This window comes from Dipodomys merriami, unplaced genomic scaffold, assembly GCF_024711535.1.
Source record: "Dipodomys merriami isolate MVZ:Mamm:240054 unplaced genomic scaffold, mDipMer1.0.p SCAF_14, whole genome shotgun sequence".
NCBI lineage: Eukaryota > Metazoa > Chordata > Mammalia > Rodentia > Heteromyidae > Dipodomys > Dipodomys merriami.
The window spans coordinates 26372476-26397486 of NW_027202715.1; the positions used below are offsets into that span (position 1 = coordinate 26372476).

General features: G+C 39.0%; 1 protein-coding gene across 1 annotated transcript in view; it reads left to right on the top strand.

Annotated features, from left to right (window-relative positions):
• Ccdc6 (coiled-coil domain containing 6) overlaps positions 1-25011 on the top strand; it is a 103793-nt gene that overhangs the window by 35528 nt on the left and 43254 nt on the right. Inside the window, exon 2 of the mRNA XM_070021052.1 lies at positions 17262-17411. Coding sequence (XP_069877153.1) covers positions 17262-17411 — 150 coding nt within the window. The remainder of the gene's footprint in view (positions 1-17261; positions 17412-25011) is intronic.

The window sequence follows — 25011 nt, forward strand, 5'->3', positions numbered from 1 at the left end:
TTCTTGGATTCTTTTGGTAGCAAAATCAAGAACTTTCTGTCCCTTATACCTAGCAACATGAATCTACAAATGTCTTTTGGTGAGCCTATAGTAAGGAGAAACTCCCTAGCCAGGGGCAAGTAAGTGACTTTATTCTCAGTCAGTTCCAATAAGCCATTTTCCCTACCCCCTGCCCTAGTTGTTGCTTGCTCTCTTTTCTCTTCCTTCCCTTGACAGTTTATCTATTTGTACTGGACATGTGAATGATTTTGTTCCAGCCATTTTATTTACTGTTGGAAGATCCAGGGAACAATGATTTTTCTCACACATACTTGCCGCAGATATCACCCGATACCTTGTCCTCCCAATTAGCTTGTCTTAGACTGTGAACTTTGGGAGGTTCAGGTCTGCTGAGAGACTGGAAGCAGAACTCTCTAGGAGTAAATTCTAGAGAGTGGGGAGACTGGAACCTTTGGATGCAAAAGCTAGACAACTTTGACTTTCAAGGTTGTTGTCAGTCTTAGGCCTTGGGGAAACCCAAGAGATTCTCAGCCTCAGGTAATATGATGTTGGGCCAGAATATGGATACCCTAGATTGCCAGGGTCAACAGGTATTTGTTCAAAAGGGTCACTCCCACCTTAGTAACAAAGAGATGAAGCCAGGGTTTCAGGACACTAGACCTTTTTCTATAGCTATCCAGCTTCCCTTTTCAAGGTTTGTGCCCTGCCCTCCCCTTTGTCTCTTACACACCAGAGGAGGAGGGTCAGTTGATCTTGACCATTTCCTCTTTGAGATGCTCTCCCAAACACTGGAAGTAGCTACCCATGAAATCCTTCGAGAGGAAAACTCTTAATTCATTGCTCTAATGTTGCTGACCCTCAATAAAAACTGGAGGATAGATGGAGAACATTCACCTTAAGAGGGTAGTTTCACATCACAATAGTTTCCTACAGGCAGATTTCTTTTGCAGAAGGCAAAGCATGTCGTTCGAGGTGCCATATGCACAGGTCTTCATGTCCTTTATGGAAACTCCTGACTTAAACCATCAATGTTCCCTGAGAAGTTACAACTATCTTCATAGCCTCTGTGAGCCCCTGAGCCTCAGACCCTTCCTGCCATAAGTACAGTATCATTTCATGTCCCATCCCTGAGGTGGTTCCTTCCCAGGCTCTGGGATAATGCCACTCCCCTTTATATACACACATGCTCATTTATTCCACCAAGCCTAAACTGGCATCCCATATGTTTACTCTAAAAGGTAGCCACACAGCCTTTAAAAAAGAAATGCCCCACTTTCCAGAAGGCCTTATTTTGAGGACCCATTTTGTTAGACAGTCAGCTCCAACTTCTGAACCCTGTTTCTGATTTCCCAAAGCCCTCAGACTCAACTATTAGATACTGTCTTCCGAATCTTTAACAACAAAGATCAAGCAGAGGAGGAAAGACCGAAGGTGCAGCAAGAGAGATGAGACCAAAGGCTGGATAAAGGGCAAATCAAACCTTTGGCAGCACTCCAAGAGCCATGATGCAACAAAGTCACCTGAGAAGTATTACCCTGAAGGCCCCAACTTGAAAGGAGTTACTTTAACTGTAAAGAGTTTGGGCATTGGAGCAAGGAAAGCCCTCAGGGAACGAGGTAAAAAGGAACCAGTAAGTAAGAGATACAAGAAGGATATAAAGTAAGATAACTTTTTTTTAAACTTAGAAAGAAGTTTGTATGAAAATAAGGATTTGTCCCAAGTATAGACTTGTTCCAAAAGGGAAATTGACAGCTAAAGCAAGATTAGGAGAGTAAAAGTATGTTGCAGAAGGAATGCAGCAGGCTTTCTAATGAGATACAATTGCTAGGAAACCCAGTGCCATCTTGGTAAGTTTATGGAAAACTCTGAAGCCAGATCAGCAGTACCAAGGCTTCAGATATTTTACCTGCAAATGATGGACTGTGAGGACTTTGAGCTAATATTAAAAGCATTCATCAACACTTGGGTACACTAGATCAAGCCATCGCATCACCTATATGAAGGGCCATCACTCCTGCTCAGCAGGAAGTACTTTCTGAAAAATGACATCTATGGCCCTCCTCCCTTACAAGATTATAAGCATCTACAATACATTCCTTGAGAGGACAATGATAAGGGAATTAGTGAGACAGTTATGGTTATGAAATCTGATGGCTGAGAATGATGATTTTGATGTTGATTTTAAAACTCACATTCAAGACCCTTGACATCACCTGAATGATTTGTGACTTACAGTAAGGTCTTGCTTGGAGTTTCTGTAGCCCACAAAAAATGACAGTCTTGGTCAAGGCCAAGAATTCTCTTGTCTGATGTGAGAGAGGAGTTGATGACACACCCAGGTCCTGGAAGTTAATGACATAATGCACTTTTCTGGGAATGATCCAGATTTACAGATCCTTTCATGAAAGCTTGAGGTCTTGGGACACAGCATAACTGCTCCTTCTTGAAGATGTCTGCCTTCCCATTAGAAGGGTATATCTTCCCTTTATTCCCTTTATTTTTGCTTGGCAATAAGGCTGTTTAAGACTGCTGTGTCATACTTGATTTCTTTCATGTGCAAGACCAAAAGTGTTCTGAGCCTCGAACCTGATGCCCTAAATCTAATACACTAATGTCACATTGAGGCACTGGTTGTTTAGATTCCAAGGAATGGCATTTCTATGAGCACTTTCATCCATCTCTATGTAATCTGTGGCCCAGCTTTATGTATGAAGTCCTTCAAAGTGATTATTTTAATATGCTTGTTAAAAATGTCCAAATTATTATAACTCTAGTTTTGGCTAGTTAGGAGAACAAAAAGCAAATTTAATACCAAAGAGGAATTTTCAGAACTGGGACAAGATTAATAAGTACCTTTGATGTATTCCTCTTAAGAGTGTTAGATTCTATCTCTAAGTATTACACTCCCCGTACTTTTTAGCATAGGGACTTTACTGATATGCATTTGCTAGGCAAATGTATAAGGAAATGAATGTCTACATGCATGTGCATTTCCATGAAGCAGTACCTTATTTCCATTTTTGTATTAGATATCAATAGATCTCCTATGAGAGTTACTAACTATGATTATTTTTGTAGCATTTTGCTGTAATACTGCTTCAACATTTCTGAATTAGGGAACATTTATGTAAACATTAAAGTCATACCTGAATGATTTTTAACCATTCTTTCTGCTCATTTTAAAGAATACATACATCCTGAGTCTTTCTCCCTTCCATTTAGAAAAAGTTATTACAAACAAAAAAAGTTATTATTATTTAGGTAATTGCCATTGGCAGAAACTTTAACTGAAAAAAAATATTTGGAGCCAGGCGCCAGTGGCTCACGCCTGTAATCCTAGCTACTCAGGAGGCTGAGATCTGAGGATCATAATTCAAAGCCAGGCCAGGCAGGAATGTCTCCAATTAACCACCAGAAAATTGGAAGTGGCATTGTGGCTCAAGTGGTAGAGCACTAGCCTTGAGCTGAAGAGCTGAGGGACAGCGCTCAGGCCCAGAGTTCAAGCCCCACAACTGACCAAAAAAAAAAAAAAAAAAAAACCCAAACCTGGGAAATTATTAGAGCACGTGACATTAAAATAATGTTCTTCAGTCTCTTATTATTGCAGTCAGATGTGCTTTAGAAGGAAGATATACTTGGTGGTAAGGGTGGGAAGTGTTAGTTTCTTAGGGTTGCCATAACAAGTCCTACCAACTGGGTGGCTTATAGCAACAGAACCATATTTTCTTCCAGATCTGTAGGCTACAAGTCTGACAGCAAGATATTGGTGAGGGCTGTGTTCCTTCATGAGCCTGCAGGGCACGATTGTTCCTTTCTGGTAGTGTTCTATGGCTTGCAGCTAGAGCTCTTCAGTCCCTGCACATCATCACACAGCCACATTCTTCCTGTGTGTTTCTGTTTTCCTTTCTTATAAGGATACTGGTCATGTTGGATTAGGTCCCAAGCTAATGATCTCATCTTAACTTGATTATATCTTGAAAGACCTTATTTCCAAATAAGGAAATATTATTTCCACATTTCCAGGTACTTTATCGTGTCTGTTTTGAAACACATAGTTCATTCCATAATGGGGAGTAGGGCTATGAAAAAAATAATAGTGGATCCATAGCTTATATAATGTAACATTGCCTGTGAATTGGAACAGTTAACACTTAAAACAGATCAGCAAAACCTGTGAACAGTCAGACAAAATGAGTTGATAAAAAAACCTGTTTTAAGAGCTTTGTGTCTACCCAGATCAAACTTTGCCAGCAAATGGTTTCAGAGCACCTTAGCTGGCTGGATTCTAGCCAAACAAGTCTTTTGGATTTTAGAGTTATGTTGAAAATATTAAGGATCTGTGACAGATGCCCAGTTTAATTCCTAACAGAGCTTCAAGCTTTCTGGGAAATTCTATTGGTAGAGAGTTATTGCTTACATTATTATCTAACTGTCAATCCCTTGCTATGCCACCTAATCTGGAAAATTCCTCTTTTCCACCACATACACACTGAGCACAGGATATCAAGGTGATACCATAGTTTGACTATAGTACCCTCTTGTCAGACTAGAGTAAAATCTTCACGGTGAAAGTTAATCCCTTGCAGAAAGCGACATCTTTTCTCACTCCTCCCTCACTGAACAAGTCTCCAAACATCAACAACCCCTCAATTCACCCAGCCAACTTTCTGTTAAGCTAAAGCTTGTGTCTTTCCTCTCTTGAGAAGGCTTGACTTCCATAGTGAGTGGCCAAATCCACACTTTGAGCAAGCAGATTCCTGAGCAAGCAGGAAACAAATAGGCTTCCTCTCTCTCCCCTGCAAGAGCACAGCAAATAGACATAGCTTTGAAGCTGCAAATTTAGGAAACAGTTTGATTAAATCCCCATATCTTCACTGAAAACCGATACCCAAGGCCCAGGCATCTGCTGGAAGGAACATCCTAGCTAAGATAGTACCAGACATGGTTCCAGTAAGTTTATTGTGAAACAGTTATAGAACAAGGATAGAACTGGAATGTCAGACAATTCGAAGGTGGTTGAGTGGCATATCTGTGAGACATGTAGTTTATGACATAAGTTGGGGCAACATTTGGTCACAGAGAATACTTGAAATATAATAAGTGGAACAAAAGGGTAATGTGCATTAAACATATACCCATTCATAAGGGAGGAATAATATTTGCAATGTTTTTCATAATCAGCTAGAAAAATTTCTACATCTATTTTTATTTCATTTTCTTTCTTTCCCTTAAGCTCCATACAGGGGGCTTACAGGAGAGAATTTGTATCCATATATTTAATCAGATTAGCAGCTGGGTTTGGAATAGTTCTGTTGGAGCTGCTGTTTAAAGCAGCAGGTGTCTGCTGCTCCCTCTCCAGGCTGGATGGTGTGGGACGAACACTTGGTGGAGAGAATTGGGGTATATAGGTTCAAGTTTCCAGTTCCCTAGAAACTAGACATCTTTAGTCTTAGTTTCCTCTTAGCAAACAGGTGTTCCTTGGAGTTGCTATGCCAGAAAGGCCATTAGAAAGGAGGCTTAAGGAAGAAGGATAATTAGGAAATAGCAATTCAAGGTCTTCCTATTAGCTCTTGGTTTACACTAATGGCTTGGCATACTGCTCATTGGAACCTTCAGGCCCATCCTCAGACTTGATCTGGTGTGTCAGAGTTTGCATCTGGCCAACTGTAATTGATTTAAAAAAGAGCTTTACATGATGGTAATGTGGTCTTTTTTTTTTTTTTTTTTTTTTGGTCAGTTGTGGGGCTTGAACTCTGGGCTTGGGCACTGTTCCTGCGCTCTTCAGCTCAAGGCGAGCACTCTACTGCTTGAGCCACAGTGCCACTTCCAGTTTTCTAGTGGTTTATTGGAGATAAGAGTCTCATGGACTTTCCTGCCCGGGCTGGCTTTAAACTGCGATCCTCAGATCTCAGCCTCCTGAGTAGCTAGGATGACAGGTGTGAGCCACCGGCGTCAGGCTGGTAATGTGGTCTTGATATTTGACTTGTGGAATCTGTTGCCTGCAAAGCAGTCCCTCCCTTACCACAGACAAATGGCAAATACTCATTTTTTACAGTGTTCAAGTGCCTGGAGTGTATTGTGTATATCTTAACTCTAAAGACACAGTTCACATCCCTAGGGCACAGTTTTATTGATTTTTAAAGTATTTTTGATTGTGTGCATGATAGTTGCATATATTTATACAATAAACTTTATTATGTGAGTATATTTCATTTATATAGTTCTATTAAGATTTTTATCCTGACATAATGCTTTTATAGAAATGCTTTTCAGTATTTTGCCTTTCTAATTTTCTTTATCTTAGGGGAGCTTTAAGGCAGAGGCCACAGTATTTCAAGAGAGATCCCAGAATACAGTGTTTGAGTTTAGTTTGTGCTCTCTTCATAGTGTAGAACTGGGTGTGGGCACTGTCCCTCAGATCAAGGTTCAAAGCTTGTGCTCTGCCACTTGAACCACAGTGCCACTTGTAGTTTTCTGGTGGTTAAGTGGAGATATGAGTCTCACGGATGTTCCTTCCAGGGCTGGCTGTGAACTGTGATCCTCAGATCTCAGCAACCTGAGTAGCTAGTATTACACAGTTGTGAGCCTCAAGCGCCCGGCAATATTACATGTTAAGTAGGCTAAGAACCTGGTTATCCAGACAACTTTTTCTGGTGAAGTGGTCTCATGTCCCCCTTAGTCCAGTTGCATTTGACTGTTCGGTTTTGGGGGAATGGCTAATACTACTACACTGAGCTTATTTGGGCATGACTGGTATGAAGTGTGCTACTTACTACAGCTCTCTTTAGCAATTCTTTTCAGGTATGAGGTAGGAATGTCAGGTTCTTTAGTAAGTCTTTTGGGGGACTCAGGACTCAGTATTGACTTATAGTCACAGCTAAAGAACAGCCAAAAAACAAAAAGCAAGATCAGTAAATGAAGCCAGTTAGTAGACTGCAGTCCAGGGAAAGTTAAGCACAGGCTTTTAAGAGTGATGAGATGTACTTATTTCCTGATCACTCAGGTGAAATGCTGTCTTTGCAATCTTGAACCTAAAGTTTGTTTTCTTCTTGGGGAGCTGGTCACAAAGACACTTTCCCCTTTAGCAGGTATCAAAATTCTAGACTCAATGGTATGCATTTTTATCCTGCACATATTCTCTTGCTTGCTTGTAGCAGACTTATACTTTGACCATCTTCCCCTTACCGTAAGCAGAACTGCCTTTGCTCAGCATCTGAAAGAAGATCAGGGGATGATAGAGTCTGTAGAGTTGAATTACCAAAGCTTTCTGCCAACCCATAGCCACACTGCACACAACCAGTAAGTATCCTACTGAAAGTAGGAGTAGCAATAGCAGAAAGTGGCGCTTTTGTAGTTCTTAAAGATTACCTGTCAGTCACCCATCATTTAGTTACCCTTCTTTTGGGAAAGGAAATTACAGGGTATATCTTTGCAAAGACGAGTGCTTTTGTGACAGTCAGGTTCTGTGTGACAGCACAAATAATGTTGGCTTCAGTTGCAAGTTAGTGGCTTTGGCTTTTGAAGCGTGGTGCTGCAACCCTTGGATCCATTGGCGGGCATTGTTACCGGATTGTTGGGGTTAAGCTACAGAAGGATTTAAGAGATCTGTAGCCAGTCTAGGGCTTGAGTGGGAATTGTAGTCTTTGTTCTGAGTAGCTTGAGTTTATCAGCAAGTTGTCTGATTTCTGTGAACTCATTTCTCTGCATCTGATGGGAGCTGATGCATAGAAGAGCCTAGCATAGAAAGTGCCTGTGTTGGGCTGGGAAGGTGGCTCAGTGGTAGAGCGCTTGCCTTGCATGCCTGAGGCCCTGGGTTCGATTCCTCAGCACCACATAAGCAAAAAGAAAAAAGCCGAAAGTGGCGCTGTGGCTCAAAGCACCCAGGCCCAGAGTTCAGGCCCCACGACTGGACCCACCCCCCCCCCCAAAAAAAAAAAAAAAAAAAGAAAGTGCCTGTGTTTCTGTACGTTTGTGTATGGTTACGTTCCTCACTGCTCAGCATGTGTTCCGGTGGCATTTATTTCTGTTGCTGTAGTGCACCCGGTACATAGCCTTTTCTTCTTCTTTGCAACTTAGTCCCATTTTAAATGGTCATTTTTCAGGCTGTTTGTGCAAGTAAGTCAAGGTTGTCCTCTAGCCAAGTGCAGCCTGTGAGGATTGATGATGTCATATAATTGCCAGGAAGATTGTACGCCATACAGGACATTGACAATGGCAGCCACAGCAATATCCACACAGCAGGGTGGGAGACATTCTTGTTGAATGTATTGAATAAATTAAAAAAAAATATCCAACTGTGGCCTCTTTTATGTGGTAGTTATTCTGATTAGGAACTTGTTGAAAGAGAGAGCAGGAAGGGATTCTTGGTGGGATTAGTGTCGAGGCCTTCCCTGCCTGTGTCAGAAATTAGAAATAGAGGTTCATGGTTTAGGGACATTTTGCATGAGGTACATGGGGATAGGAATGGTGTGATAGTCACATTATCAGTTTCTGGTCCAGCCAATCTCCAAAATGAGGCTGGCTCAATTTTTGTTTGTGTGTGCTTTGTTTTTATTTCTTTTTACAATGTCTTCTTCATCTTTGGGAACACATTGTCCTGTGAAGAAAGATGGGAAAAGATGGTGGATTCAGTTGCAGTGGCCTTCCTCCTATCCCAGAGGTCATTTTGTCTCAGAGCTCCCCCTGTTGGTTATGTACTGACTAATCTCTGCACAAGTGGCAACTCAGGGCAATCCCATTTTCCAAAGTCCTGCTGTGAGATGCTCCTGGCCTCACTTTGCCCCAGGGCCAGGATTTGGAACCCCTAAGTTGTTGGGGGTCCATCCATACAGGTCAAGAGAAGTCTACAATTAAGAGAAGCTTTGAAGATCATCTCAGAGCAGTCAATCAGAATTCTCCCCTGCCCGACCCCCCTCCCCCCACATTCAGCCAGTGGCTTCTGAGCCAAGGTTATACTTGGAGATGGTAATTTCATCCACTTGAAGATCATGTATTTAAGTTAATCAGTGATGTGAACCACAAACACAGTACAGTAATGTGGCATTGCTGTCTTTGTATATAGCTGCGGGTTCTTACAAATGTGTGTGGTTTGAGACTTCGTTAGGTATTGATCTGTTTTGTGTTCTTTTTCTCTATTGCTTGTACATCTGAGATCTATACTGTCCTCTCTTAAATGAAAATTTTCCCAATCTAGAGTATAGAACAGGTTTATCTTAATTTATACTTTCTTGATTGTGAAGATAACTATGAATATTAAAACTTCATCATTCAGATGTTTTTCAAAGGTGCTTGCTTGTGTCATTTTTCCATTTGAAAGTTTTCTTTAGTTATTCATTAGAGATTCTGAGTATTAATCACTTGGTGATTACATGCACTGAAAGTACCCTTCAGTCTGAGAATTCCCTTTTGACTATTTTAGAGTCTTTTTCTTTGACTGACTTCAAGATTATAATTTTTTTCCTCCTCCCTTTTCTGGTGGTAGTAGGATTTGAATTCAGGGCCTTGTGCTTGCTATTCGATGTACTCTAAAACTTGATCATACTCCAAGCCCTTGTTGTCTTTGGTTTTCAGTATTTTGATTATAATTGTTGGGGTAAGGGTCTTTTTATTTTTATTTTTTATTTGGAAGTAAGACTCAGAGCCTAGTACTTGCTAAATAGGTATTTTATCATTGAGCCCATACTCCTACTCCCTTTTTTTTTTGGATAGGGTATTGTGTTTTTGTGTGGGTCTAAGATTTCTTTCTGTCTGAGATTCGTCTACCTCATAGCTGGCATGACAGACATGTGCTACCACTGCCAGTTTACTTTGTTCAAGTTATCTGGCTGACATTTCTTTGGCTGGCCTTGAACCTCGATCTTCCCAATCTCTACCTACCAAGTAGCAGTAATTACATATGTAAGCCCCTGTGCCCAACTGTGTCTGTTTTTTTTGTTTTAGTATTTGTCCTGATTGACATTCTCTGAGCTTTGTAGATGAATGGTCTATTCATTTATCATTTAGTAATTCTGGAAATTTCTTTGCTGTATCTTGTCAAATCATAATTCATATATTCATCTATATTTATTTTTTCTTTCTAAATTTATTTTTTCTTACAGGGGCTTCATTAAAGTAACAGGTTACTTGATATTTTTCCCTGTCTTTTACCTCCATCACTCTTCTGTTCAATTGTAAATGACAGTTTGGGTAATTTTCAGTTACTTAGCTTTTAGTTTATTCTTTTTTAAACTAAGTCTGCCTTTCCTCCAGGAGAATGGAAGTCTTGGGGACAGGAGGGTTTCCTACCCTGCTGAATCATACCCCACTATGATGATTGGAGGAATTGGAGGAATTCTACATCTCTTTAATTTCCATTTACTCTTCTAGTTTCTACCTCTTTGCTGAAATATCTGGTATGCTTGTGCATGTAATTTTCCCTTCCCATTACATCCTTTAACATATCAATCATGATAATATTAAAATCACAATTCTTATGTCTGGGTCATTTCTGAGTCTTTTCTGCTAATAGCTTAATGTCTTGATTTTTCGTTTTGCGGTTTTGTAATTTTTGAAATTTTTGATTGAATGCCAGACATTGTGTAGAATACTATACAATACAGTAGGCCTAAGTAGTGTTTATGACCAGAAGTGAGCATGCTTCCTCTTCTATTAAGCCATTAAGTTGGATTGATTTAATCTTATCAATGATTAAGTTGGGTTTAGGTTGATTTAATCTAATGAATGATTGTTAGGTTTGGGTTTTTCTTGTTTTGGAATTATGTCTTTGATTGCAGCACAGGTTATAAATTCCTCTCACTGTAGGCTGCTGTGCCATCCTTCTCTGAGTGTTTGTGCTCTACTGTTCCAGTGTTGAGTCCTTAAATGCTTGCAATAGAGGTGTCTCCATGTTCGTAGCCCATCTCCAGTCTTAAATCACTGTCAGCTTTTTCTCCTGGCCAGGCTTTTTATGGAGGCAGAGAATGGTCTTAGTTCCTTTGATACAGTTTCAGGTAAGTTGTGGGAGCCAGGGCCATGGAGATGGGCTCTTCTCTGACTATTTCCTCCTCTGGCTACCAAGCATTGTCTGGAATCTGATGTGTTTCTTGAGCAAGAGTTTCCTGCTTTTCCCTGAGGCGCCATGGATCATTATCCAAGTCCTTTGGGGTTTCCTGGCCTGCTCACACATAGACCAGTTTTGCCTTACCTGTCCTTCTCCAGCAGCAACAGTGACAATATGCCTGGGCCCTGGGGATAGAGTTGTCTATCCTTTCCAGAGCCAGTTAATGAGGTCTTTTAAAGAGGGTGGGGTGAGGGGGGGAGAAGGAGAGGAAAGGATTGGAGAAGAGAGGATTTACATGTTAAAATAGCTCTTCTTTTTTTTTTTTTTTTTTTGTCAGCCGTGGGGCTTGAACTTTGGGCCTGGGCGCTGTCCCTCAGCTCTTCAGCTCAAGGCGAGAGCTCTACCACTTGAGCTACTGCGCCACTTCCGGTTTTCTGGTGGTTTATTGAAGATAGGAGTATCATGGTCTCTCCTGCCCGGGCTGGCTTTGAACCGCGATCCTCAGTTCTCAGCCTCCTGAGTAGCTAGGATTACAGGCATGAGCCACCAGCGCCCGGCTAGCTCTTCTTGATGTTGAAAACAATCTATTTTTGTCACTATTCTACCTCCTTCATAATAGTCATTCTTTAAAGTGACCAGTTTAGTTACACAGCCATCATTATTTATTTCCAGAACATTGTCATCACCTCCAAAAGAAAAGCCATATCCCAGTGGTCACTTCCCATGCTCTTCTGGCCAGCTGTTAATCTCTTCTTATCTGCATACATAGATTTGCCTATTTTAGATGTTTCATTGGCATCACACAACATATGGCTTTTATGTCTCTGACTTCTTTTAATGAAATGTTGAATGATACTCGCTATATGTTACTTCACAAATGATATGAATGATATTCTGTCGTATGAGCCCAGTGCATTCAGTCTATTCATTCATCAGTGGATGGACATTTGGACAGTTTCCACTCCATGATCATTATAAATAATGCTACTATAAATACTTGTGTACCAGTTTTATTTTACATATTTTTTTTTCTAAAGAAAGCTGAGGGACTGTGATAAGCCCTTTATGTGAATAGTTTGGATATGTCTGCTTTACTAACTGAGGGATGTGACATTATTTTCACTTTACAAAAGAGGACGCAGTGCCCTGGAGAGGCTACACCATGCCCCTGGGGCCAGCTACCTCAGTCTGACTCAGTATGACACTGTATGTTAACCTCCCTCAAAGCATAGCCTGTTGGTCATTGACTCATGAGAGAGAAGTTTGTAAGTTTAATGTAAACATATAGCATCTTTTCCAGCAATATCTCATTGCTCTGTATCCAAGTAAGTGATCAATAGAATCAATAGAGACCTCTTGAACTAGCTAGTGTTACTAAATTCACATGGTCAGGTTGTATGTGGCGATGTGTTTTCTAGCACAGGAGGAGGATGCGTCTCTGTCCTCTGTGCATTGGGAGCCAACCAACCTTTTCTCTAAGACTGGCTTCAGAGGCACTATCGCTTGATAAAGCTTGGTAACTGGTTTTTTTTTTTTTGTTTTTGTTTTGTTTTTGCCTTGGGGCTTGAATTCTGGGCCTGGGCACTGTTCCTTAGCTCAGGGCTCTAGGCTCACACTCTACCACTTGAGCCACCCGGCCACTTCTTGTTTTCTGGTGATTAATTGGAGATAAGACTTTCCTTGCCTGGGCTGGCTTTGAACTGTGATCCTCAGATCTCAGCTTCTTGAGTAGCTAGGATTACAGGCATGAGCCATCAGCACCTGGCAGTAACTGATTTTTAGTGCTTTAATTTATTATGTTTTTTTCCTCCCTTGTAAGCTAGTTTGCAGTAGGTGGAGGAAAGATAACCAGACTGGTGATTCCACAGGCTGAATGGGGGATTATAATTCGTAAGCATGTAATTGGAATCCTTTCCTTAACTGTTACATTAGGAGCAGAAGTTCATAAAAGCTTGTGTTCTGTGTCTCTGACACTCTCCCCTGTCATACTATTGTCTTCTGTTGATAAACCCACTGGTATGACCAACATTTGAGCAAATCTGTTCAACAAATCTATTCAACTCCAAACATCTCTCAAAACAATGAATATGTTATTGGTAGTATTCCTGGTGAATGACAGTATAGGAGAAACAGGGTTTTACTTGGCTCTGTGTTTGGTGGTCCCTGCTATTCTATAGTGTAGTTTCAAATGCTATTTCAATAATAAGTGACTAGATAAAAGTAAATTTAAATAATAAGAGTTTTTTATGCAAGTATAATCTTAAATATTTAAAATAATAAGTGGATTTTACTCAGTTTTTTAAAGCAAGCATTAAAGTTTCAAGATGGCAAAATTTTAGGATTTCTTGTTATCAAAACAAATCATTAACCAGTGGAAAAGCTACTTTTTAAGCCAATGCAAATCTGTTCTGTTAGTATTCACATGATCTTTCTCCTGACTACATATATTCTTTCCCTACAGTAGCTCTCAAGTAGATGTTTGCCTGCAATTTCTTGATTCAGAAAACGGTTGTGTATTGTAGACTTGACAGATCACGAGTTACACCATCCTACATGATTTTGAGTTGGCACTTGGATTTTCTCATGAGCAATGGAATTCTCCTTTTTTAAAACTAGCCCCCAGAATACCACTGGTACCAGAATGGAGATGCTGTACAGTCACAGTAAAATCTCCTATCACAGGCGCCCAGGTCATGGTGCACAGTGATTTCTTTATCTGTATAAAATGTTTGTATAGTTTATGAACACCTACATATGTGATAAACCAGGAGAAAATGTTTTTTTTGGGGGTCCAGTCGTGGGCCTGAACTCTGGGCCTGGGCGCTGTACCTCAGCTCTTCAGCTCAAGGCTAGCACTCTACCATTTGAGCCACAGCACCACTTCCGGTTTTTTTCTTTTTGCTTATGTGGTGCTGAGGAATCGAACCCAGGGCCTCATGCATGCAAGGCAAGTGCTCTACCACTGAGCCACCTTCCCAGCCCGAGAAAATGTTTTTTATAAGAATTATTTATCCCAGAGGACTTAGCAAATATCATCTGCCCTCTCCAGCTTTTTTACTTGACTTCTAGATTTTTGGTAGGATGGGGAAAGATGACAGAGAGACACTTTATGGTTTACTCTTTACATTAATTGATATTGAGTGATTACTGCTAGGTAGAGATCAGTGTGCTAAGTATGGGACACTAATAAGTACATAAAATTTTACCAAATTTCCTCCAGTTTTAAACATAGCAATTAAGTCTGTAAACAGACTTTTCTACTTCTCTTATATATTCCCAGTCTTCAATTGTATAGCCATATACAAAACAGTGAGAAAAGTTTCTTTCCTCTCAAAGTTGTTGATGCCTGTTTTCCTTTTCTTTTGAGAATTTTAGAGTTATAGGTAAACTTTAAATATTTTTATTTTGGCTTCTGGATTGTAACTTTAATTTTGAATTTGGCTGTTTTGGGGCATGCTGACATGTTTAAGCATATCAGATAAAAAAGAGATTTCATGAGGTATTTGTTGATCTTCCCTCTGTCTACCTTTTGTCAAGTTAACTTTTCATGCCTTGCAAATAGAGCTTAGGCCTGTTTTTGCACCTAGGTCACCATCTACCTGACTTAGCTAGCTTCTTTTGGGCAAATTAAAGTATTGGAGAAGTCATTTGTTTCAGTGTAAATCAAAAGTCTGTTTTAAGGTTTGGGAAATAACCAAGGCTAAGATGAAGGTTGAGCTGGGCGAAGGACACCTGCATGATAAATAAATGATCCCTTCCTTAATGCTTTACTATGATACATTGTTCATTTTTGATAATAAGTTTATCCATGATGTCTTTCTGCTATGTCTGATTTTCTTCAAAGAACAATTTCCCTGAGGCTATATTGGACATCGTATCGTGTCTTATGTCTTTATTGATGTGTTCACTCCTAAGATGAGCTGTACAAACTTGACAGCCCCCAAATGAGAGTGTAGAAATGGTGACAGGAGCTTAGCTAAAGGGCTTTGATTGGACATGTTATTCCTTTGAATACTTATGGCTCTTGTAGATTTGCTGGATAAGCAGTACCCTTGATGGAGAACCTGGAGTATGGTGTCATAGAAACGGAGGCTTAGGGTGCAGTAATTGAGGAATCTGACTGGTAGGGACCAAATCGAAGCCACCATAGCTGGGAGTGGTTGTTGGACCTTTTTATGGTAAAAGATCGCATGATAGAATGCCCTTTCATTTCTTGTCCTTTTGGTTGTGTTGTTTTTTGACAAGTGTCAAGTGACAGGCTCTGGAGGTTTGGAACTCAAGCAAGTGCCTGTCTCTGGAATGAGTAAAAACAGATAAAGCAGGAATGGGTTATTTGAGATAAGTTTATCAACATGCTGCTATTTAAATGTGATTCAGCTATATTCCAGTGGCTCAAACCTGTAATCCTAGCCATCAGGAGGCTGAGAGCTGAGGATTGCAATTCAAATAACAAGTGAATAAATGCAATAATAAAAATAAATAATAAATGCGGCTTGAGGATCACAGTTCAAATAATGAATGAATGAAATAATAAACCCATTCCAAATTAACTTTCCACAAGAATAATAGTCTTCTTTCTCTTTAATCTGGTATAACTTTATTTGTTTTGATGAGAGGGATTCTAGAGAAATATATTGTCATCTATTGAATTATGACTACCCTACCTGTGTCTGTGATATGTGTTAATTCATAGTATGCCTGTTTGTGCCATTGAGACATTGTATTATCATCATGTCGCCTTGTCTTACCCTTAAAAAATTTCCAGTGGAAGGAAAGTTAAAAAATAAATTTCTGTCATCTGCCCTCACCTTTTATAATAACTCCCTACTATCCACTGACTACTTGCATTTATGTTTTAGCTCTTTGGTGTATTTCCTTCTGGTAGCTCTGTCATAAACACTCTAATTGTGCATCTTTGCATTGCTTTTTAAATATTCTATCCACTGCTAAGAATATCCTAGACATATTCTAGTTATTACAAATAAGGGAAAACATGGGACCTATGTTTCTTTGGGCCTGGCTTACTTCACTGAATATGATTTTTTTCCAAGTCTTTCCATTTCCTAACAAATGGGATGGTATCATTTCTTTCTGATGGAGGCATAGAATTCCAGTGTGTGTGTGTGTGTGTGTGTGTGTGTGTGTGTGTGTGTGTGTGTGTGTGTGTGTGTGTGTGTGTGTGTGTGTGTGTGTGTGTGTGTGTGTGTGTGTGTGTGTGTGTGTGTGTGTGTGTGTGTGTGTGTGTGTGTGTGTGTGTGTGTGTGTGTGTGTGTGTGTGTCACATCTTCTTGATCCATTCATTTACTGAGGGACATCTGGGTTGATTCCATATCTTAGCTATGGTAAATAATGCTTCAGTGAACATGGTTATTGTGTTGGTAGCTTTAGTGTGGCCTTGTTTGTTATCTTTTGAGTAAATGCTCAGGAGTAAATTGCTGGGTCATAGGGGAATGGTCTCTCCAAACCCTTTCAGTGCCATACTAAAGAAGTGACATGAATTTACTTTTAAAGGTGTTGTACTTCTCTGTTTCGATTAAAAAAAAATTGCCTCAATTTCCAATTGTAAGCCTTTGAGAGGTATGATGTGGAGAGTTTTCATGAATCAGTGTACATACTAAAGGGTCCAGCCTGTCTGGTGAGTGAGAAGAACCTATCTATGTCATAATTACTGGTTTGAGGATGCTTTATAAAAACTAGTATGGCTGAGTTTTGGTGGCTTACGCCTGTAATCCTAGCTATTCAGGAGGCTGAGATCTGAGGATTGCGGTTCAAAGCCAGCCCAGGCAGCAAAGTCCCTGAAATTCTCATCTCCAATTAACCACCAGAAAACTCGAAGTGGCCCTGTGGCTCAAGTGGTAGAGTGCTCACCTTGAACTGAAGAGCTGAGGGACTGCACCCAGGCCCAGAGTTCAATCCCCACCATCGACAAAAAAGAAAACCAAAAAAGCCCCAAAACAACAGTCACAAAAAACCTGCAGTTAATTTGGCTTATTACTTTAAGAAGGGCCATACACAGTACAGTGAGACCCTGTTCCCAAAAGGTTGCTTTCAAATCCCTATGGAGTTTCTCTGTTTTGTGCTTTTTGGGGTGTGGTGGCTCATGGTTAAAAATAGAGCTGTAATTAAAATAGGAACCTTGTTTGGGAATTAAAATTATATTACAATTAACAAATTTCCTGTTTTCTTACCATGTTTTTTTGTTTTTGTTTTTGTTTTTAAACAGCAAGCCAGAGCTGAGCAGGAAGAAGAATTCATCAGCAACACTTTATTCAAGAAAATTCAGGCTTTGCAGAAAGAGAAAGAAACCCTTGCTGTAAATTATGAGAAAGAAGAAGAGTTTCTCACTAATGAGCTCTCCAGAAAATTGATGCAGGTAAATTACCCTTCTACCCTCTCCTCTTCCCCAGCTTCTTTTCTCTCTAGGAACAAGTGACTTTGATAGAGCACTTTTTTTTTTTTTTTTTTTTTTTTTTGGGAAACATTCGCTGATGAGGTTATAGTTAAAATTCCTTGGAGAGTAAAAATACCAGTTTGAGGATGGCAGTAGTGTGATCCTCCGAAGTGGTTCCATAGTCCATCTGCCTATGAAAGGGAAGATTTCAGTGCCCTGAGCATTTCAAAAACTTCCAAAACTTGACTCTGAAACTTTTTGTTTATTCAGGCTGAGAAGCATGGAGTCATAACACAGGTGATGCCATGTGTAACATTTTTGAAACTAGGGGATTAACACCAAATGTAAGATTTCCTTTTTCTGTAATGTTCAATCTATTATAAACACACATGCTTTTTGATATTAAGAAGTGGGTCTTTCATACTAAAATATGAGGACATAAAGCAAAATGTCTTCAGAAAATAATGGTAATCCATTTAAGTTGAAATTACATACAACAGGTTCATATGGGAAATAAGTTACTGAACAAAAACCAGACAGCTATGCAATTTGATATTAATCACAATAATACATAAGAGAAACAGGACACCTCAGAGCATTTTATTTGTCTTGTTGTGAACATATTCACTTCCCTGCTTTTTTATTTTCAAAACTTTCTAGTAAAGTAACAATTAAACATTTTAATGGGAAACAGTTTGTGGGATAATCAGTATGAACTTGAGATGTAAAAGATAAGTTTTTTTAAAAATTAACACAGCATGTCCAAAATCAAAGGTATTAAAAATTATAACAGGAACCACATTATTACCCATTTGTCCTTAGATGTCTTTAAAACAACCCAGTGTGTTTTCTGTTCACCTATTACCAACAAGATCATTCATTAATCAAATTGAAGTATGTGTTCTAGTAGGATTATAAGAAGATATTTGAGGCTTTTTAACTCTTAAAGTCTCCACATAGACGCTGCAGGAGGATACTGGAAGCTTTGGTATATAGAAACTTTGGCGGTAAGACCATGAAACTTTTAGTCATACCTTTTCACATTTTTCTTCCTAATTATTGTGTGATGATGCTGTTGCAGTCTTACACAAAATTTAAATTATATAGTAGTGGTTGATAAGTGAAGAATACACATTAAAACAGTATCATTGAGCAAGAATTCATAGCACTGTGTGTGTGTGTGTGTGTGTGTGTGTGTGTGTGTGTGTGTGTGTGTGTGTGTGTGTTTGCAGGGTTTGAACTTAGGGCTTCAGACTTGCTATACAGGCACTCTGCTGCTTGAGCTACATTTCCTCACACATAAGATTTTTTTTTTGCACTGAAATTTTGCTTTATTAATTTGCATTGTGATACAGAAGAAGGGAGATGGTTTGTCTTTGATATATCTCAAAATGGCAATACTAGATGGCTTTTTCTACATGGTGCTTTTAAACCAGAGTTGAATGTATAGTCAGGTCCCCTTTTTCTTAACACTCCAAGAAACATTTTTTTCCCCTCTTGAACTTGATGTTGTTCTTAATAATCAGGGGGGTCTATGACTACATTATCTGATAAAGCAGTCAAAACCTAGTCAGTCCTTTTCTCTGTGAAGATTCATCTCCATTGTGGGTGGTTGTATGTGTTAGAATTGGCCTCATATTCGCTTATAACTTACTTTCCAAGGTCACTGATACTCCGTAAAACAAGAAACTGAAAAGGAATGAAAACTTAAGAGCTGTAAAACAACAGAAAGAGTTAGTGATAGGAAAATACTGGATATAAGAAGGCTTGCATTTAAATTTTTAGACTCGAGTATCCTATAAATAATGTTAAAACCTGCAGGATTGTGGTGATCATTTTTCAATAGTTCTTCTATTTTTTTTTTAAAAAGTAAGTTTTACATGACCAGAAGAAATAATAGATTACAAACTTTACCCATTCTCCTCAGATTTTTTCTTTCTAAAGAGAATTAGTACAAAAATTAATAGCATAATAAACTGCTTTTGCCCAAAGCAGTTTATAATATATAGCTCTATAATTCATTTGTCTGTAATCAAAGGGTATGGTTTGAAGGTGTGAAAACCTTGTCTGTGAAGTTTGGGGTGTTCTAGTTGGGCCTGTAGCTTGCTGGTAATCCAGCTTGTAGAATCTGGGTGTGTAGATGGTTAGCTTGTCCCCAAGATAATGTCTCATGAATCTCCCCATGATTTTAGGCTCTTGGTTTGTGTTTTTGCTTAAATATATATGAAAAATTTACCATTTTAATCTTTTTAGAAAATACAATTCAGTAACATTAAATATATTCACATTGTTTTGTAACCATAGCCACTAATGAACATTAGAACATTTTCTAGGGCTGGGAAGGTGGCTCAGTGGTAGAGCGCTTGCCTTGCATGCATGAGGCCCTGGGTTCAATTCCTCAGCACCACATAAGCAAAAAGAAAAAAGCCGGAAGTGCTGCTGTGGGTCAAGTGGTAGAGGGCTAGCCTTGAGCTGAAGTGAGGGACAGCACCTAGGCCCAGAGTTCAGGCCCCCCTCTCCCCCCAAAAAAATATATTTTCTAGCTGAAACTCTGTCCCACCTCATAATACTTGAGGCCCTAATCCCTTTTACTTGCTTTTAGGCTTCTAAAAGGAGATGGATATCAAGTTTCTGGGTTATGTCAGTTCTGTGGCATGATAGATAAGTTGTCACTTTAGACATCGAACATCACAACATAGCCATTTTATAATCATCTGAGAACCTACCCTCCATTGCTGTCCATCCTGGAGGATCTCAGAGCTGCAGGGAGAAGGAATCTGAGTCATTTAGTGTTCACCCCCAGATTCCCCATATGCATTTCCTTTCCAGTTTGCACCAGTCTTTTTTTAAATGCCCACATTTTCTGCCATGTACCATGGAAGTACTACTTTCCTTCTGGAAGGTTTTAGACTGAGACAAGTAGACTTCTTTCAACTGTGTGCTTGCTTTAGTATGGTTTTCTAGGTATTTGCTTCTCTATAAGACTTTTAATGAAAAGCTTTGTAAGAGAAAGCATCCTTATTGCAAATATCACTCACTGTTAGACAAATGGGTGAATTGAACTGAGCAAATGCTTAACATTTTTCACCCAAAGGCTTCTGAAAGACTATTACTAGAATAGTTTTGGTTTTGTCAGCTTGCTTTGGCTGCTATCTCTAGTAGTGACTGCCCATTGCCTTTATGTGCATTTCAAAGGGATTCTTTGATTCTGAGGATAAAAAATGAGAATATTGCTTATGTCTCTTCCTAGCTGCCTATTGATTTATCTTTAGAAGCAAGGAAATCCTTGCCCCAAAATCAAGTTTGAGGAGAGAGTATAACTACCCCAAACGTGTTAATTATCACCAAACACTATACACAAGAGAGTACACGGCTTTTTCCCCTTGATTCTTTGTGGATCCAGTATATATCCATTTTGTGAAAACCATTATCTGAAAAATGTGCATCTTTTGAGCCCAAACTATGGGATTAACTACTTGACTGGTAAGATATTCTTCTAAAAAGAGCCCTTCTAATTTTTTTGGCAGGTGCAACACAAACCTGTCAGAACTGAATTTTGCTCTGTAATGCCACAAAGAGAGATTGCTTCATTCATTATTTGTAATTAAGCTTCACAACAAATGTTCTGAACAAGCATTGATTGGAATTTTGTATATAACATGCATGTTAGAAAAATGTCTAAAATGTGGTTAGTGATAATTATACCTAAGCTCCAAGCTGACAGGTTATGTTAATTTTTTGTGTGCTTACCCTTCTGTTTGTATAAAAACAACGTACATTACTTGATAGAAAATGTCTTCTATAGGCTAGAGGCATGGCTCAAGTGGTAGAGTGCCAGACAAATAAGCATAAGACCCTGAGTTCAAACCTGGTGATGATGAGAAAATCTTTTTTTTTTTTTTTAAGGGAATTAAAATATTCAGTTACTTGGTTGTACTTACCTTTTGAAACCTTCTGTGTCTCTATCTTTTAATGATATCCTGCTATCATAATTCTGTCTCTGCCCTGGGGTTGGTGTACTGGGTAGGGCCTTGAAGTCCTCTGTAGTCAGGCTTATTCATAGGAGTTAGCTTCCCCCCTTCCCATATTGTTAATAATCTGAATGCTCTATGTGATTGACATCATTGGGTCGCTATTATTTTTTTTTAATTCCTAATTTTGCTGACTGTTAACCACTAATATCAGATAATGATGTCATTGCTAATATTGATAATGGTGTTTTTTTTTAAACTGTTGTACATTTATCTCGGTCTTTGCATTCTGATCCAACTTTCAAATTTCAGACTTTAATTTTTTGGAGGGGGGTATATGTAGGCATGCGCACCAGTATTGGGGCTTAAATTCAGGGACTGGGTACTGTCCCTTTTTTTTTTTTTTTTACTCTAGGCTGATGGCTTTTATCACTTGAGCCATATCTCTACTTCTGGCTTTTTGGTGGTTAGTTCAAGATAAGAGTCTCAGGGACTCTCCTGTCCAGACTGGCTTGAATTTAGATCCCCAGATCCCAGCCTCCTAAGTAGCTAGGATTATAGGTGTTAGCTACAAGCACCAGGCTCAGACTTTTAATTTTTTCAGATCTGAAGTGGGTTTACAGTATTATACCTTTGATCCCCATTTAAAATAGGATCTGGCTTTCATATAATAATGCCATTATAGCTCTACTTGAAATTTTCATGTCTATGAAAATTCCTAATACCTAAAATGAAGAGTTTTCTGGATCTTTGTAAGGTGTGATAGCATTTTGTATCATTAACAGTCCCTGAAGTTAGAATGCCTCCTGCACTTAAAAGTTGTTCCAGCATCTATAGAAAGTTGACAAATAGACGAAAGGAAGGTAATTTTGGGCAAAACTTCTGCTGAAGCTGCTATAACAAAAGAATGGTTGCTGAGCATTTCAGAAGGTTATCATGCAACTGCATTTTTCTTCCATTTACAGAGGAATAAAACTGGAAGAATTTCCTATGTGCCTGTTCGCGTAGATGCAAGGCTTACCACTCCATTTGCCTCTCCACAGAAGTCATTTTTTTCCTCTCAATCAGATTGAATGAATTTTTCCCCCACCCCTAGAGCTTATTTTTCCCTAACTTCAGGAGAGCTATTTCTCTGAGTAACATAGTGTATCTGTAGACATCAGAAATAAGTACAGACTCCCAGGTCCCTTCTTTCCAAATGTTTACCAGGATTTGAGGCTCTTTCCTGACATTACCACTAAGATGGTAATGAAATTATTTTGTTCATGCAGGCAGCAATGTTACATATCAGGATGATAAATAATGTGTGAAATGCTGTTTTGCTGATTTCAAGGGCACCAAAGTTAAGATTACCATTGCATCCATTTAGATGAAAACTAAGGGATTTGAGAAGAGACCTCAAAATACGTTTTTCATCAAAATTGTTAGACCTGTGGCCATCTTGGCCTGTCCTTCAGAGCTATTAATACTGAGCAGAGAAATGTGCTGTCACATAGTAGCTTTCAAAACAATTGGAGCATATTTTTTTTTCCCCTTGTGGTATCATTCCCAGGTTTCTAACACTCAGCTCTCTGCTCTTTTCTCTCCACAGAGTGAAAGGTTTATGTGTTCCATCACAATACATCTACAAGGAGCTGCTAAGTTTGTGTGTGTGTGTGTGTGTGTGTGTGTGTGTGTGTGTGTGTGTGCGCGCGCGTGTGTGCGTGTGTGTGCATGCACATGTGTGCATGTGTGCACTTGTCCTGGGGCTTGATCTCAGGGCCTACTGTCCCTGAACTTTTGTGCCCAAGGCTAAAGCTCTGCCACTTGAGCCATAGTTCTTTTCCACATTCTACTCTACACTTTTTTTTGGTGGTTAATTGGAGATAAAAATCACACAAACCCTTTTGCCTGGGCTGGCTTTCTTAGCCCCCCAGAGTAGCAAGGATTACAGGTTTGAGCCACTGGTGCCTGGCTGCTGCCAAGTTGTTTTTAAATGCATTATAAACGTTTCAAATGCCAGTGGCTCAAGTATGAATCAGAATTCTAACCAAGAAGCTCTTGGTATAACCTAATTTGTTACCCTTAGGAAAAAAAGCAAATTTGAAGTAGTCCTTCAATCTAAAGCAACTCTTGAGTTTCTTATAAAGTGTGTTGTGTATACCTTCATTAACTTTATTGAAAAAATTGATATGCAGAGCACAAATTGTAAAGAAAAAAAGCTTTCTGTACTTACTACATGAACATAATATGTGAGATAAAGCAAATAGCAGCAAAATAAAAGCAGAAAGTAAGATTTAGATGAGGTTGAGGGGGGGGTGAAAGTTTGCTTTTTTTTATTGGAGTAGGTAAGTTAGGAACCATTATTATTTCTAGTTAGAAAACCTAGTCATATATATTGAATGAAACCTGGCCCTACACTTCACTTTTTTTTTGTTTGTTTGTTTGGTTGTGGGGTCTCAACTCTGTCCTGGGTACTGTTCCTGGGCTCTTGAGCTCAAGGCTAGTAGCTTACCAGTTGAGGCACAGCGCCATTTCTGGCTTTTTCTGCTTATGTGGTGCTGAAACGAACCCAGGGCCTCATGCATGTGAGGCAAGCATTCTACCACTGAGCCACCTTCCCAGCCCCCATTTTTTTTTTTTTTTGTATTTAAAAATGTTGCAGTGTTTTACATTTTATTTTAAAAACAGTTGACAATCAGTCCAGTCAATAGTGATGTCCTTAAAATAGTTACATCTTCTTGCTAGTTGTCTTCACCTTCCTTTATCTTCTTTATTGCAAACTAGTTAAAAACTAGGGAAGAAAGATAAGACCTTTTACTTTAATTCTCATTAAGATCTTAATATAGAATGAATCCCTTGAGCTAAGCATACTTTATTCCCAGGAAGACACTACAGGTGTTAGGCTACAGTTTTCAGTGTTGTAGGCAGACTCCAGAGCCTGAAGGATTTTGAGGTTGTGTACCAGTTGTGGTATTTGAATTCAGGGCTTTGTGCTCTTGCTTGACTTTTTTGCTCAAACATGGGCACTTGACCACTTGAGCAATACCTTTACTTCCCTAAAGGATTTTATAATCTTATTTTTTATCATTACTATCTTTGAGTAGCTGTACAAAGGAGCTTCAATTCAACATGTCAGTTTATGAGCATAATATATCTTGATTGATGCTACCCTTTCATCATTCTCATCTCTCTCAGCCCCACCTCTTATCATTCCCAACCCTTCAATATTATTCCTACATCCATTTTCACATAGGTACATTGAATACTGTGACTGCACTTGTCCACCCTTTCTCTTCATCTATCCTCTCCCTTGACTCAACCACACTGACATTCCAAGTTCTATCTTCTTGGTATTCATTTCGGTCAGACTGTAAGATATTTGTTCTAAGGAGTTAGAACATTGGAAGTCTCCCCTGCAAATACCATACTTCAGTTAATACACTTGTGTATAAAATATATATATATATTTTATACATATACCTGCTATATATACCTGCTATATATATCTATTTGTAATTTATAAATAGATACATATATAAATATATTTTATATAGATATAGAAATATATTTATAATTTATACATAAATTATAAATATGTTTATAATCTAATTTATAAATCAGATCTCATT